Source organism: Nothoprocta perdicaria, unplaced genomic scaffold, assembly GCF_003342845.1.
Source record: "Nothoprocta perdicaria isolate Ctin4 unplaced genomic scaffold, notPer1 scaffold_28, whole genome shotgun sequence".
Classification (NCBI taxonomy): Eukaryota; Metazoa; Chordata; class Aves; order Tinamiformes; family Tinamidae; genus Nothoprocta; species Nothoprocta perdicaria.
Genome location: NW_020455510.1, coordinates 2,946,281 through 2,961,818, shown reverse-complemented (window position 1 = coordinate 2,961,818; position 15,538 = coordinate 2,946,281). Strand labels below are relative to the sequence as shown.

At 39.6% G+C, this 15,538-nt stretch overlaps 1 protein-coding gene and 1 long non-coding RNA gene across 2 annotated transcripts; one reads left to right on the top strand and one right to left on the bottom strand.

Moving 5' to 3' along the window:
- Window positions 1-3,835: 3,835 nt before the first annotated feature.
- PRRG4 (proline rich and Gla domain 4) lies at window positions 3,836-8,367 on the top strand. The gene is made up of 5 exons (XM_026041230.1): window positions 3,836-3,955; window positions 5,777-5,940; window positions 6,613-6,661; window positions 7,368-7,503; window positions 7,656-8,367. The coding sequence occupies exons 1-5, from the start codon at window positions 3,853-3,855 to the stop codon at window positions 7,894-7,896; spliced, it is 693 nt and encodes a 230-aa protein (XP_025897015.1). The 5' UTR covers window positions 3,836-3,852; the 3' UTR covers window positions 7,897-8,367.
- On the bottom strand, window positions 5,679-15,274 carry LOC112948885. Its single transcript, XR_003249718.1, has 4 exons — window positions 14,828-15,274; window positions 14,461-14,513; window positions 12,720-12,769; window positions 5,679-6,408 (listed from the first exon to the last, which is right to left on the bottom strand). It is a non-coding gene; the product is annotated as an uncharacterized LOC112948885 (long non-coding RNA).
- Between the last annotated feature and the right edge of the window lie 264 nt (window positions 15,275-15,538).

The window sequence follows — 15,538 nt, the reverse complement described above, 5'->3', positions numbered from 1 at the left end:
TATCAGAAATCAAGAAATCCCAACACAAGCTTATTCCCTAAGTAAACATCAGAGATTTAAAAAAAAAAACAAAAAAACAAACAAACAAACAAAAAAAACTCCAACTCCCTTACCATTGCTGGAGAGACAAACTTGTGAAAACCTCTCACTCACCTTCTTTTCATGGGCTCCACCCCCAGTACAATTTAATTGAATTCAGGTGAATACTTCTAATGAGCATATTCCCCACCAGAAGGAACTGATTACAAGTAAATAAGTTAACAATGGATAAATATCACAGCAGATCTCCTTGCTAATTAATAGAAAGTTATTGATTAGCTGGTTTACAGCTGATCTCCATACTTGCTATTAGAAAATTCTTATTTCCTTAGCCAGATAAATAACACTTTAATTAAAGATAAATAGAGTATAGGAATTAATACACAAAGTATATATTGAACAAAACCTAGCTCTAAAAAATTGCATTCTCACAGTATGATTCAATATTCTTGTTTAATCCCTTTCACTAGAATAGTTCTTTGCTTTGAAAATTGCTGGCAAGAAAATTGCAAAATGCAGAAAGGAAGAAGCAGAACAAGTTCTTCACTTGTTTTGATAACTTGATTCATAGCTGCAGTGAGTCCACCCAACATCTCAGCTAYGACATTAACCGTAATTTGCAAAGAAAAAGTGTGATGCATAATGATGCATGGAGTAGTTAAAAAAAATCTCTTCCTTAGAAAAGGAAATCTGCAATCCAGAAGAGATCAAAACCGCCCTGTTCAATGGTGTAATTTTTATGAAAATTTCAAATTTTAAGGCTAATATAAATGTCCTTGACTCTTTAAATCTCCTCATATTTATGGAGCAGAGCCAAAGCTCAGTAATGTTCTCAATATAYTAACAAAATTAACTTTAGTAAAAAGGTATCAAGCTACAGTACATTCAAACAGAAGTTAACAAACATGAAAATATAGGTATACATTTTGTATAAAGAACAAACTTATACCACATGATTCAGGAAATGAAATACAGCTGTTCTCAGCAGCAGATGCACATGGTTTCAAAGCCACTAGAGGGGGGCATTCTCAATCAGTACTTCCCACTACTAAAATATAATAAACAGTTCTATCCATCTTGTCATCCCATACCAGCTGAGAAAGATTCCATGACAAACTGAAAAATAATTAGAACAAATTTAGTAACCCAAAGGTGATGGTAGCATATATTTGTATATTGGGGGTGAGAGAAAATATGTTAACTTTTTATGATTTTGTACCAGTCAAAAGAAAATAGCTAGCAGAAAGTCTGAGTAGGACACTGCGTAAAGGGAATAACACACATTTTTGACCAAAARTCCCCCTAATCAGAAATTAGTATTTTACCCTTTTCCTATACTATAAATACACTGCTGTTCAATTGAATAATTATTGCATGAACATCATGGACTGGTATCACCCTCCTCTTGTGAGAAGGTATGCAGGTCTGACTCAAATCTTTAGCAATATCCTCCTAACCAGATATCATTGAAAGGACTGAGGTTAAAAAACCCACGTGCATAAACATACCAGCGATGGCAACCTCAACAGAGGCTGCCCCCTTTGTAAAAAAGAGGGAGTAACAATAAAACCTATGCACTCTTGCCCTAACATTACACCTTACGAAATAAAATAATTACAAAATAAAATAATGTTTCCTGTGAACACTTAATGCATAATGATGGTCAATGCACACCGGGGGTCGTCKCTTCCGATGCCCGTAGGTGACTCTTGCCGTGAGGACGGTGGGATCCACCACCTCGGAGCTGTATGGGACACGCTGAAACCTCTTCTGTCTTCCTCTCTTGCTGACAACACRTGGTGGTGGCCTAATGTGGCCCTAGGTAAGGGGACCACAAGGTCTTTTCCTAGGTGAGGAACTCCATGCTTTCTACAAGGTTATAGTGCACATGCTATGCTGCTCTCTTCTGTGCAGTATTGTTGTCTTAATTCTGCACTGCTGTAACTACATACACACAATTGTATTACAAAGGCTTGTGTTGAGATCCCAACGAGCTAAAAAGCACGAGCCAACACAGTTCATAAATTATATTTTAATCATGCACCCCTTAACAGCAGGGTGTTGGTGTCATAAAGCAAATAYTTAACTACAGTCATTCCTCCAAACAGTTCTCCCGTTTCACACATTGAGAGCTCTTGTTTTCCTGTTGGGGCTATCTGATAACTTCCACTGGCACCATCCACTCTTTCCTCCACCACTTATATAAATACCACAACGCAGAGTCATTAGGGGAGACATCGCTAGCACAAACACAAATCACCCACTCCTGGGATCTCCTCCTAGTCACTCCTRCGTCTCCAAAGTGTTTTTGTGTGCAACCTTTAGCACAATCCCTAAATATGCCATAGTATTTAACAACGGGTTCTGGTCAGTAAACTCAAGCACTTTCTTACTCTTTCACTTCAAAGGCTTTTCAGGTACCTCTTGTCTTCACTGGGCATCCCGTGGCCTTTCGGGAACTGCTCTTAGGCCCCTGCCAGCCTTACTTACTCACCTGCAGCCTTACAAGGAGCTTACTGGCTCCTTGGTCCTTGGAGAAGCCCGAAGCGCCCGGGTTTGCCGTGCTCGGCCGTGTGCCGGCCCTGCGGAGCCTGTGAACCCAGAGACACCTCGCGCATTTCCAGAAAACACGTTTGTTGCTCTGTAGACCTTGGTTTTGCTTTGCTGATTAATTATTTTTGCATATGCGCAAAAACAAAGCCTTACCTGGGCCCTTTCTGCTTGGCTATAAACACCCTACGGATCCCAAGTGCCCCATCTGCYACAGAGGAGTAATTCACTGCAGGCAAGTAGGTGGTGCGAGGAGCCCCAGGGGAGGCACCRGCTCCCTGGACTCAATGTTGAGCACGTTCCCTGCCACGAGAGCACGCATGCTGTGCCAGAGGGGAAAAAGATGGGAGGTTTTCACTACCTTAACGCACCCAGTGACGAAGAGGCAGTTCTGAGTGCCAAGAGCACTCAAAAGAGCCACCGGAGCTTTCCTGGGAAGCTCTGTAGCGAGCAAGGCGAGACAACACATGCAGCGCAGGGTGGCCGGGGCTTCACCCACCCCAGCACAGCGCGGCCTGGCCCGCCGCCCTCCCTGCCCTCTCCCGGGCGGCCTCGGGCCGGTGCGGGGGCGGCTCAGGGGCGTCCCGGCCACCACCGCCACCGCCCTTTCCCGGAAGCGCCGGAGCAGCGGCCGCGCCGCCCGAGACGSTGCCCGCAGCAGGTAGGGCCGGGACGGGGGCGGCTCTTGCTGGGGACGGCCGCTGTTGGGGGCAGTCGGTGGCTGCCACGCTGGGGCTCGGGCCGGGGGCAGCCCGCCGCGCGCTGCCGGGCACGGGGCTGCGCAGCGCCGCTTTCACCCGGCGCCGCGGCAGCACGAGCGTCTGCTGGAGTGTCGGGCTGCCGCCGAGGCACTCCTCAGCTGATAGAGGTTATCCTTGCCGGTTTGGGGGGGTTCCTCGCCAGTTTGGGGGGTTCCTCACCCGTTAGGGAGAGCGGGCAGCTCACCTGGCTTAGCTGGCCGGTGCCGCCGCTGCTGAAGCCATTCCCACGGGTGGCCATGGCCCCGCTGAGAAAGGCCGCGACGGCTTCTCGCGCGGATGTTGTGCAATGAACACTTAAAGGACGTGCCGGACCAGTTTGGATGGTTTTTCTTTTCTTCCTGGGAACTATGAACTATTAAGGTAACCTGCGTGTAGATACCTGCGTTAGATGACCTCACGTGCAGGATTCATTCAGGGTTCATCACCGGCGCTTCAGAAGCTTGTTTTGCTTTTGTTTCTTTCCGTAACTCAACCCCGGTTTCTGTCTGACAGATACCACACCATGTTTGTGGGCTGGGTGCTGCTGTSTCAGCTCCATGTGATGGTGTTTGCATTTCCTCATTGCACCGAGAGATTAAATAACCTGAAGCGTGACTTGAAAGAAGGTAACTCAACTTTTAACATTAACTTACATACTTTCCAAAGTAGAACTGCAGCTTATTTGCTTTTACTGAGAAATCTCTCTACAGGTGTGTTAATACCGGGAATTTTTTAACCTCATAAAAAGTTACTTTAAATTGTTTAACTCTTAGCTTAGATACCTTTTGCTGAAATGACTGATAAATGACGTGGCTATCCATTTTAAATATTTACSAGATGAAGTAGTAAGTGGAGACTGGCAAGACCCACCTTTCTCTGTCTCTCTGGATGCTTGCTACTGATAAAAGCAAAATCCTCTAAGCACTCTGTCTAAAATAAAAGTTTGAAATCTATATTCAGACAGTGCTACTTTGGTAATACTTGAGCACATCATAACTGCATTTGCATATCTAAAGTTGATTTGCATTTGAAAGGATTGCTTGCTATTTTCTGGTGTTCAGAAAATATATAAATCCCTTGAAAAGTAAGCATTGCGCTATCCTTGCGATTCTCCACTTTGTGGGGGGGAGTTGAAGAATGCAGGTAAAAACACATAACCTCGTAAGAAGGAGTGAAGCTCCATGATACAGAGCAGTGTGCTACTTTCAAGCATCATCGCTTCATAACTGATTTGAGTTAGCTGTTATATATTATATATACTGTATACTGACAACTATACATATATAAGTTACATTGCACTTTTTCAAGAGTTTTTGGATAGCAAAATATTGAGATACCACTGCAAAACCTAAGAGTAACTACAAGGATAAAAATTCCTGAATGATGTGTTAATCTAGATTTATAAGCTAATGAGAAAAGAGAACTAATTTGTAGTTGAATAACTTCATTCTAATCCTCATTTCTTTTTTTAGCTGTCTGGCTTGGTATGCAACAACACTGCTTCTGCATTACACTTGCAGAAATAATCCTCCAGTCATCTTGCTTAACCAAATAGTCTGTATTTCTTGGGAGTACAGATCAGGCCTTCATAGAAAGCCAAGCTGGAAAACTAGTTCTGTCATATAAAGAAGATTTCTTTACAAAACGCTATAGCAAGAACAGGCTAAAACTTGACTATAGGAAGTGCTTGGCAAGAAACTGCATTCCTGTATTCTAAGATCTTCTATAATTTCACTAACCTTCAGAAATCTTGCCTCACAATTTACTTCATCCTCTTTACGGACCTTTTAATAAGCACAAAATAAGAAAAGAATAAATGCCTTCAGAAGTGTCTACCATCTCCTGATGGGAGAGACATTCCTATCATGCATGGGCTAACTTAAAACAAATAAATATGGCAATAGGTCAGTCTTTATATAAAACTTCCTTCAATTAAACACTGTCACAACTTTGAGAGGAAGAGAACAAATGCAAAACGTATGGGACTTCATTGTCATTATTTTAAACTCAAATTCTGTAAACAAAATTTGGAACTCAGGTACCAGATTATGTAAAAGGAATGTATATTGAAGATTCTTTAAAAAGAACAGATTTTGCAAGCACCAGGTCGATGTTTTGCTTTGTCTGGATTTGAAAGAATTTATGTTTTGATACTCACATACCCCTGAATTCCCAACAGTTGTTGCGAGAACCAAATTCTYCTGGCCAATATAAGGAATAGCTGGAATGCTTTATGAGGAAGGAAAGTATGTCTATTTTGTATCGCATAGTCAGAATAGTTAGCAACAAAGATTATATTCTGTTGACATTTCTTTATATTATATATGGTTGAGAGATGCTAGGGGAATAAATGAACGTAATGCACTCCTTTGGAATTTTCATCATTTAAAAAACAATAGATTTAGCTTTCCTAACTAGCTTTAAATGTATTTGATTTTTTTTCTTAGTGTTCATATCAGAAAAGGATGCCAATTTATTCATTGGAAGACATCTTCTGAATAACAGATTTGATTTTGAAGCATTCACACCAGATAACTTGGAAAGGGAATGCTTTGAAGAGCTGTGCAATTATGAAGAAGCAAGAGAAGTTTTTGAAGACTCCGAAAAAACGGTAATTGTTCAAACTGAGTTTAGTATCCTGAAGGTTACCGAATAAACAATTACTGCATTTTAATACTACACCCCTTCAGAAAACAGCTCTTAAAACAAGATATTTATTTTATAGTAAAAATAGAGGCCCCAAGTAGCTGGTGTCACTGTGCTAGATACAGAACTCTTAAACACTTTAGATAAAGATTGATTTGGCAAGCATAAATATAAAACAAACTCCAAAAACACCACTTATGGATACACATTAATGCACTTGCAGAATCTCAGTGTTTTTTTCTTGGTAACTCCTTAGAAGCTTCTCACCACGCAGTTCCAACGTCCTGCCTGTGTCGTGCTCATTAACTGGCTGATCTTGTGCCTGGGCTGTGCCAAAGCAGACACCAGTAGGTAGCAGCAGTAAATCTAGAGTTCAGCTGTTGCTAAGAGTTCCTGTAGCATCGTCTGCTGCCTTTGTATGGCTGGAAGAAACCTGGTAGAAAGGGGAAAACGCACAGGAAATCTTTCATGAAATTACACTTCTCTGCAAACTTGAATGTATGACAGAAACACCTGATAAGAAATACAAATGCATTGGTGAGAGTTGCCTCTCTATGTGTCATKCTTATTTTTTGCCTGTACTACCACATTATTGACAGCTGTGCATCTCATAAAAGTGATTGTATTATTTCTATAGATGGAGTTTTGGAAAGACTATTCAACTAAAGGCCCTAAAATAAAAACAGGCAAGTGATTTTTTTTTCATTTTCTTGTTCTTTGCTTACATTGCAGTATCTTCTGTTTGTTATCACAGCTCATTGTTAAAAATAACACCATGTATTTAGTCAGCAAAACCAGATTTGTTTTTTTTTCCATAGAACTTCATATTGCTGAATGTGAATGAAACAGKTTGATTGTATTGCACAGGCACGACAACTCCTCACTGCAGACTCAGACATCACTACCTTATTGCACAGGGAAGTTAGTATTTCACAGAATGTTCAAGGTTGGAAGGGACCTCTAGAGATCATCTAGTCCAACCTTCCTGCTCAAGCAGGCACACCTACAGCATGTGGCACAGGGTGGCATCCAGGCGGGTTTTGAAGACCTCCGGAGAAGGAGACTCCACAACCTCCCTGGGCAGCCTGTTCCACTGCTCTGTCACCCYMRCAGTAAAGAAGTTCCTCSTCACCTGGAGACGGAACTTCCTGTGTTTCAACTTAGTCTCAACTCCCTTGTATGTGTATAGGTGTGTATAATTATCACTGGCCACCACTGWGAAGAGCTTGGCCCCTTCCTCCCTACATTCACCCTCCAYGTACTTATATATATTAATCAGATCCCCTCTCAGCCTTCACTTCTCCAGAGAAAGGAGGCTACATACCACAGAGTACATAAATGGAAAGAACATCATGTTATTCCCCTGAAAAATAACCAATGTTTTCCTTTCAGATGATGATACACTACAAAGGATTAATGTTACAGGACTTCTCATTGGTCTAGTTACTGCAGGAGTAATGCTGGTCATTATTGGATTGCTTATTTTCTACTGCTGCAAAAGTAGATGCAAATCAAGGCAACCACCAGGGTAAGAAATGTCACTATTGAAACAAACCTTGACTAAGAATCAAATTTAAAAATTACTATATTTTTTTAAAATTTGGCAATTAAGATAATATATGCTTTCTTTCCTTTATTAAAAGGAAAGCTGCCACTTACAATGCTGTCAACTTTGTTTAGGTACTCGGAGCATGTAAGGAACAGGAGACATTCAAACAGGAGTCATTCATCTAGCATCTTCAGAAGACATGAAGAGTTTTCTTTAAATCCACTTCCTCACAGAACTGATGATTCGGGACTACCAACTTATGAGCAAGCAATTTCTGCAGGTGGACAACCAGACGTGCCACCACCTCCTTACCCAGGACGTCCAAGAGGGGCAAAAGTGTTTAGAAAGTCTATGTCGCTTCCAATGCCATAGTCACAAACCTCCTTCTGGAGTAGTGGGGAATTTCTGAACTACTGAACACTTTTTTAAAGTGCCTTACCTTGCATATTGCAAGACAGGTTACAAAAATGTGGAAGTTCTACAGACTGCAGCACAGCTAAGATGAAGCAAAAATTCCATTTGGGAAAAGAGACCATCTTTTGCAAAGGTTACTGTGCTAAGAAGAAAAGGTGCAAAAAACAGGTGCAAACATCACTTGTACTGCCACCTTATTCCACATGCACTTTGAGCCATCCCATCATACAACTGATGTTCTACTAACAGTTCCATTTTTGTTTCTTTAGAAGGAACACTATCTTAATTGTTTTTATCAACACTAACCATTTCTTTATGGCTGGTAATACTGTAAAGCACCAGAACTACTTGGTTGTTTATTTCCTTCACTAATATGTGGATTTTGTTTGCATTCTAGTAATATATTTGAATAGGAAAATGATTTCTTGGTTTGATCTTTTAACAGTGTATGTATTATTGCTTCTGGATTATATTGATGTTTTAGCCATTGCTGGATAACAAACTACTCAATTTGTTTATTTTTGTCACTATTAGTTTAGATGGAAAGACAGTATAACACCTTTTACCCATACTACTTGCCCATTTAATATTTATCCTTTTCAAACGTTTGTTTGATACACTTAAGATAGTGTCCAGCACTAGTACTTAGTGCTGGACAAATCCAGTATGGTGGGTAATAGGCAGGGAAAAGAGGGCAGGTTTCTTTTCCTTGTCCCTTGTTAATACTATACTTGTTATACTTTATCTGGAAATCATCCAGATTCCACAGCTATCTTCCTCTTGCTAACAGAAAAAACAAATATGTGGTTAGTGGACTGAAAAGCCCAACCTGCCTACAGCAGGACTCTGCATAAGCATACACTGCCCTGTTAGGATAACAAAGTGATAGCTTTAAGCAGAATGGGACAGGCTATTAGATAAACATTCAGTATCCACAGAGCTAAATTTAAAAACTTCAGACTGTTCCCGATTAATTTTAACCAATAGTTTCTAGACCTTCAATTGTAGTTATCCTTATTTTTAAGTCATATTAAAGTAAGAGTTCCCAACATTAATATAGCCTACAAAAACATCACCGTCCCTTGACCTCCTGGTTAAAAAGTACTGTGGTGGTAAAAAGCCTCCTCTGGCCCCAGTAGCTGTGGTGGTGGGTCTCCCAGGTAACATGCTGGGCTCAGTGGTTTCTGCAGCGAGGTAGCTACACTTAGACACCTAAGCCAGAGATGGCTAAAGGCACTTTTAATGTAAAAGACTTTATATATAAGTATCRACTTGATTTTAACATGCTATAACTTATGGTGCTATTGAAGTAGATGATTGATATGCAGGTTTTAATCTTGTAATGCTTTTGTAGAGATGAAAATTCTCTCATCTCAAAGGATAAAAAGATATTAGAAATGGTACATAGTGCAAATCCTAGCCTTTGAAAAATACATACAGCTCAGCTGCCATTAGAGGACACAGCACTGATTCCTTATTCCTAGATGTGCATCATCAGATTTGGCTTTTGACAAGTCCTTTAAAAGACTTTGCAGTTTCTTTCCTGTTGSCAGATGAGGGAATCCCCTCATGGGGAAATTGAGAGTTTGGTCCATTTTTGCTTCTAAAAGTGTTCTGAAGCTTTTCAAGGGTGCTAGAAAACTTGTTCCCTATTTTCTTTTTGTTTAGGTAACTCAACTTAAGGAGCAGATATGTCCTACAGAGCTAACTTTTCTTATTTTTTCCTCATGACTGAAATATTACTAATTTAATGGGAATGATAGGAAMGCTCTCACAGAAAGGAATATAGTGTTTGTGAGAGTTCAGGATTATTACAATGATGTACATATCTAGAAAAAAACACAGCTTAAAGTATATAAATGGTAYATAATTTTTTAAAATCACTTTAAGTGTGATTGTTCCTACTTTGACCTTTCCAGGAATCAACTGCAATCATCTGATGCAATGGTGGTATTGACAAAAAAATCCTGTAGCTGTTTAGCACAAAGATGGTAGCTCTATGGGCAGGAAACTGCTCCTGCTATGAGATATACCCAAACCACTTCAAGTGTGGTCAAAGAATCTGCACTTTGGACCCCAAAGATACTCAAATCATCTACTGATTGAAACTCAAACACTGATGACAYGTAATATTGCAATCTGCAGGGTATTATCATTATATACAACTACAGAACAAGAATAAAAATCTAGGTAACTTAATCATAACTTATTCTTTCATGTTACAGAAAATAAATTACTTGGAGCAGCAGTTGTTCTGGTGGTGGTTGTTTAATTTTATAGAAATGACTCCTAGCTCAAAAAATACTCTTGCTCTGCATCTTGTCTCTTCTGATTCACCAGGGATAACAGAAGTGAAAAAAAAGTTGAACTCTGGTGTTGTGCGAGTTTTACATTCTCTTTTGTTTCAAAATGTAGCTGCTACTAGAATATAACTGGCAGCAATTTTAAGTCTCCTCTAGTATGGGGAAGAGGTAGTTTTGGGGAAGAAAACACCAGCATTTAATATAATTTGTATACAGACTTAAGAACATCAGTATTGGAATAGTATTAAGCATTAAATATTTTCAGTACTTTTTTGTCAACTCATAAGAAGATCAAAACAATGAAGTGCCTTATGGAACTACACTTCCTCACTCCAGTTCAGGCAGTGAACTGTTTTTAATTGAACTCTGTTTAAAGGCCCCCAAAAAACAACAAAAGATTGTTTCACATAATACTCTAATGCTCTTTCATTTCAAGTATCTGTACTACAGTGGCAGTACTGTTGCTAAACTTGATTTACAGAATATTTCACCATCTTAATGACACTTATTCAATTCATATAAAATAGAATTTGAGAGACTGATCTTCATACTTTTAATTTGGACATGACGATTGCTTGTCTTTCCTTAGATTAATAAACTGTAGGTTACTAATTCAGCTCCATTAGTGACACTGCTTAACTAGTGATCTTGTAACTTGATTACATGCTTACTTACAACTTGCCTTTTATATATTTAAGCTTTTCTATCTACAGTCTCGTCTGCCAGAAGTTMTCACCGGAATACTCATTCCATGGAGTATAGAGAACAAGACAGAATTCTTAGGTTTGCAAATGTTTGAAACAAATGGCTTATTCTAGCTGTATCTTAAACATCTCTTAATTCATTCCTATTATTTAGGAACTTAATCACTAGAATTTCCAAAGTTGAGAACTTGCCCTTCAAAAATCTTAAGCATATCTTCCCAAATAACATCTGAATAAAAAGCATAGTATTTTCTGACTACTTTCAGCTATTCCAAAGTCGCATAAACAGCTAATAAGATTAAGCAACAAGAACTAACAAATTACATTTGTCTTTCTACCTGACATAGCCTTTTGAAGGCACTTGTCACTGAACGTATTCTAATCCTGCCTTTTTCTTTTTAAGGCAATACTTAAAAGCACTGCCAGCCTCTATATTACCTTGCAAAACAATTTCCAATAAATATTTGCAGAAGTTACAGTGCTAATTAAGCCTATAACTGAAAGTTAAAAGCAAACTGACACCCTTTTTAAAGTGTTCTTATAAAGGTGGATATAGCAAACACTTTCATGCTTTATAGCACCGAAGGTCATGGTTTATTCTCTTTCCACCTTGCCAATTTCTGCTCTCAATAAGAGTTTTCTACTTTTCTGCTCTGTTTCACTTAAGCATCTGATGTATGTGAATTTGAACACTAAGCCATGCTGCTTCATCCACAGCAGCAACACAAAAGTAAAATTTATGGGTTTTTCTCTCCCCGCTGCCCCCGCCAACCACACGAGCTGAGATGAGGTAGCTGGTTAAGCCATCCTCAAAGGTGAGCAGAATCTCCTTGTTATTTGAACATCAAATAAGCCTTTTTATCAGTCAAGTGAACTGATATTTGGAATGCAGCTGGTGCTTCATTCTCATTAAGAATCTTGGGAAACAGGATCCAAGTTCTTTGAAAATGCCTCATATGTCATCTGTTTACAATATTAGATTTTCTAACAGCAGTAGCCAGGTGCAGAATATAAGGAGTCCTTATCAATAAAGCTTACATCACACTCTTATAGTAGTTACAGTGATGAAAAGAGCTAGCTAAAACTCAGATTAATCACGTTTCTCACCTAACTTTTAATCTCAGTATCTGCTTAATCAAAAGTCAGTCCATTAACTTTAGAACTTCAAGAATTACACTTAACTGAATTTGATAAATTACCTAATTAATTTGACAAAATACTAAAATGTCAGCAACAGGCTATTTCCAGCTGGAAATAGTAAGTCTTATGATGTACCAAATAGATATGCAATACTATTTACATTAGTTTCATTTGGTTGGCTCTTTGCRATTGACTCTAGTACAGAGCAAGCCCCCACATTTCTCACCATGTCGATGCTTTTATCATCTAATATTTTCTCTTCCACATAACTTCACAATGACAACTGATTGCTTATTTTAAAAAATAACAAAATTGTATTGATTGTATTTCAAGATATTCTTTATGAAGCAGATTTTGTCCGTGTTAAAAATAGTTACATTATCTCCTTTTGCTTTTCATTGAACTTTTCCTTCCATTTTTCTTCCTTATTTTTCTAACCGTCATTTGTTACTGAACTATTTTTTCCTTATTATTCCTTATTTTGTGCCTGTTCATAATCTCCTATTGCACACTCACCTTTTCTTTTCTGTTTTCTTTATTGGCTCCCAATCACTTGGTCCTTTCCTACATTCCCAAAACCACTCTGTTAGTGCACTTCACTGTACAGTTGTACARAGGTGTACATCACACTTACCTTACTAATTCTGATACTCAGTAGATCCCTCGGTGAATCAATTCAGTGCTCTAGGAAATGCAGAATTTTTGGAGAGGTTAATCACCTTAAGCATCAGTGTTCATGTCTTAACAGTGTAGAACCACACGGTTAGAGCAGGGTTAGGCACAGTGAAGTAAATTGAGACTTCCCTCTCAGATCAGTTTTTCCCTGCAGTGTCATAAGTGCCACAATTTCGGAGATGTGTGTGAAAACCAGAATTAAAACCCCTGAGATTTGTAAAGACTTTTCTTCATTTGACTGTGAATTTACCTAGCCTTTACACCTATCTGTGCATTAATTCAGTGAATGTAAAGAAATGCAAATAAAGCATCCGCTCTGTCACACCAAGATCAGGTTTATCCTTTAAAAGGCAGCCCTTCCTTCCCTAGTYACACACCTTTGACTATCTAGATTTATGTTTAGAGAGGCTATATGCCAAACTGAATACAGAATCAAAGGCAACTACAACTTTTTGCTTCAGTCTAAACCATAATTAAAACAACAAAAAAGTCAGTGATAAATAACAGGCCTAGTCAAGACTCTTCACATTACTGCATAACATCCAGTTTACTTCACTAYGTTTAATTTTACTCAGCCTAACTATTTTTAGTTTAACTATTATTGTTTATGGAAGATACTACAGTCCTTTATATACACAAAGSTGTTATATCCACATTCAGTAAGTAAAAAATTTGCCAACATGCAGTGCTCAATAGAGAAAGAAGCTGCRGTAATTTTATTTTTTATGCTGTTTAGAATTTGGTAGCTAATTAACCCCAGTTCAACTTTGGCCTTAATTTCAAACTTTAGCTGAGGTATTCAAATTACTTAAATGCTTTTATGTCTAAGATATTAACATTCAAAAGAATATCTGAAAAAAAGTCTCTGAAACAGTTTTTAGTGAATATTGAAGATTCTTTCCCTCATTATAAGATTAGCTGTTATACACTTCCAGACTTTCTTCAAGAAGAACGAGGGGCTACCCAACCCAACTTGGTAGATCTGATTCCCTACCTATAAATCTGGGCAAGTGTTTATGGTTTGTGATTTCTTATGCAAAATGATTTACAGTAGGATCTAACAGTATTAACATATGCATTTTCTCTTTAGAGAAATAATCTTGTATGAAACAGAAYGTAGTCTTACAGTTTATTCATATATCATTCCAGGTTTCTCAAAAGGTTCCATATTATCCTTGCTGTACATTAACACACTCATTTTTGATAATCAAGCACTACAGCTACATAGGAAAAGCACTGTATGGCATTTAGGTTCACATATTGCTCTTCCTACAAGCTTRCTTGAAGGAAACAATGAACTGTAACTATCATATTATAATGGAGATTAGCTGATATCTTGCAGGGAAATTCAAAGAAAAACTTTAAGTCCTTCCTTGATGGAAATGCTACTTCCAATAACATCAGCAGTGTAAGTGCTCTGGCATTAGCATAAAAGTGCAGTCATTTTCTGTCAACAGGCCTAGTTCATATGCAAAACAGTAACCTGTATGTTGCCCAGAGAAAGGAGGCCCCTCCACCCCCCACTGTACACACATTTGCTCTTCCAGCTGCAAGCAATACAGGTGCTAACTCCTGCAAACACAAGGAAAACTCACTCGGCTGGTTTCTGTCTTTGGTACACTTCTCCTTTCTCCTCCCTCTGCCTTGGCCTCTCCCTGACTTCATTCAGTCTCTTCAAAGCTGATGACTTTCACACTTACCTCATCCTACCCATCAAAGGTTGCATCTCTTCCTCCAGTTGACCTTGCTGTTCCTTGAAATAAAGTATGGCAATAAATCAAAAACAAAACAGTCTTTAGCTTTTACTCCTAGAATCTCTTACTTTACCATTCTCTCATTTATCGTAGACCACTTTCTCATTCAGATGCTGAGATTTTAAATTTTCGAACTACATCACTTATCCATGCATCTAATCCAACTCAAAAGAAAAGACAAGTTTACCCTGTGACTGGACATTGCCTAAAGCACTCCAAAATGAATCAAAAAAAAGCATCAACAAGTTTATTTRGCATAGAAGAATAAACCTTCCTCTTATAAAGGAATATCAACACTTTTAGGAGCACCCACCTTTTCCTTCAGGAGGAGTCCTCATTTTCACCATCTTCAGAGCTCATTCCTCCTGCCCTGACACACCTGGTGCCTGCTGTTCTTGRCACCGACTGTCCCCTGTTCACCCGCTGTCCTACCCTCCGCGGAGGCTCCTCTTCATCTTCCTCYGCTCTGCACAGCTGATGCCCGCTCCATCAACTCACACTTCTTCAACAGTCAAAGACAGAACCGGTCAGAGACAGAAGAACTCATGGTTTACACACAAACAAGTTCAAGAAGTTCTATTCATTGCTCTCCTGTTGAGTCTGCCTTTTGGTTCCCTTCAGTTTTATTGTACAGTTTAATCTGACTCCAGACTAGSAGTGATTTATTTGTGATGAGCATACAGCTCTTGGAGAAAACTCTAATAAAGGTATCTAGAAAGGTAGAAACTTACTACTTGTGGAGGAAAAACAAACAAAAAAGATAAAAAAAAAAAACGTATTTAGGACTGGTCCTCCTCCAAGCGAGGAGGACGGGACACGGGCTGGGAACGGGAAGCGCCCCGGGGCTCTTCCCCGCGGCGGGACGGGGACGGGGACAGGCCCGCCCCGCCGCGAGCCCCGCGGGGCGGCCCAACCGCCGCCGTCCCCGCCCGCCTCATACCTGCGAGGCCGCCTAACGGTCGCTCCGCCGCCGCCGCCATTTAACGGTGCCGCGGGGCGGGGCGCGCGTGACGCGGCGGCGCCG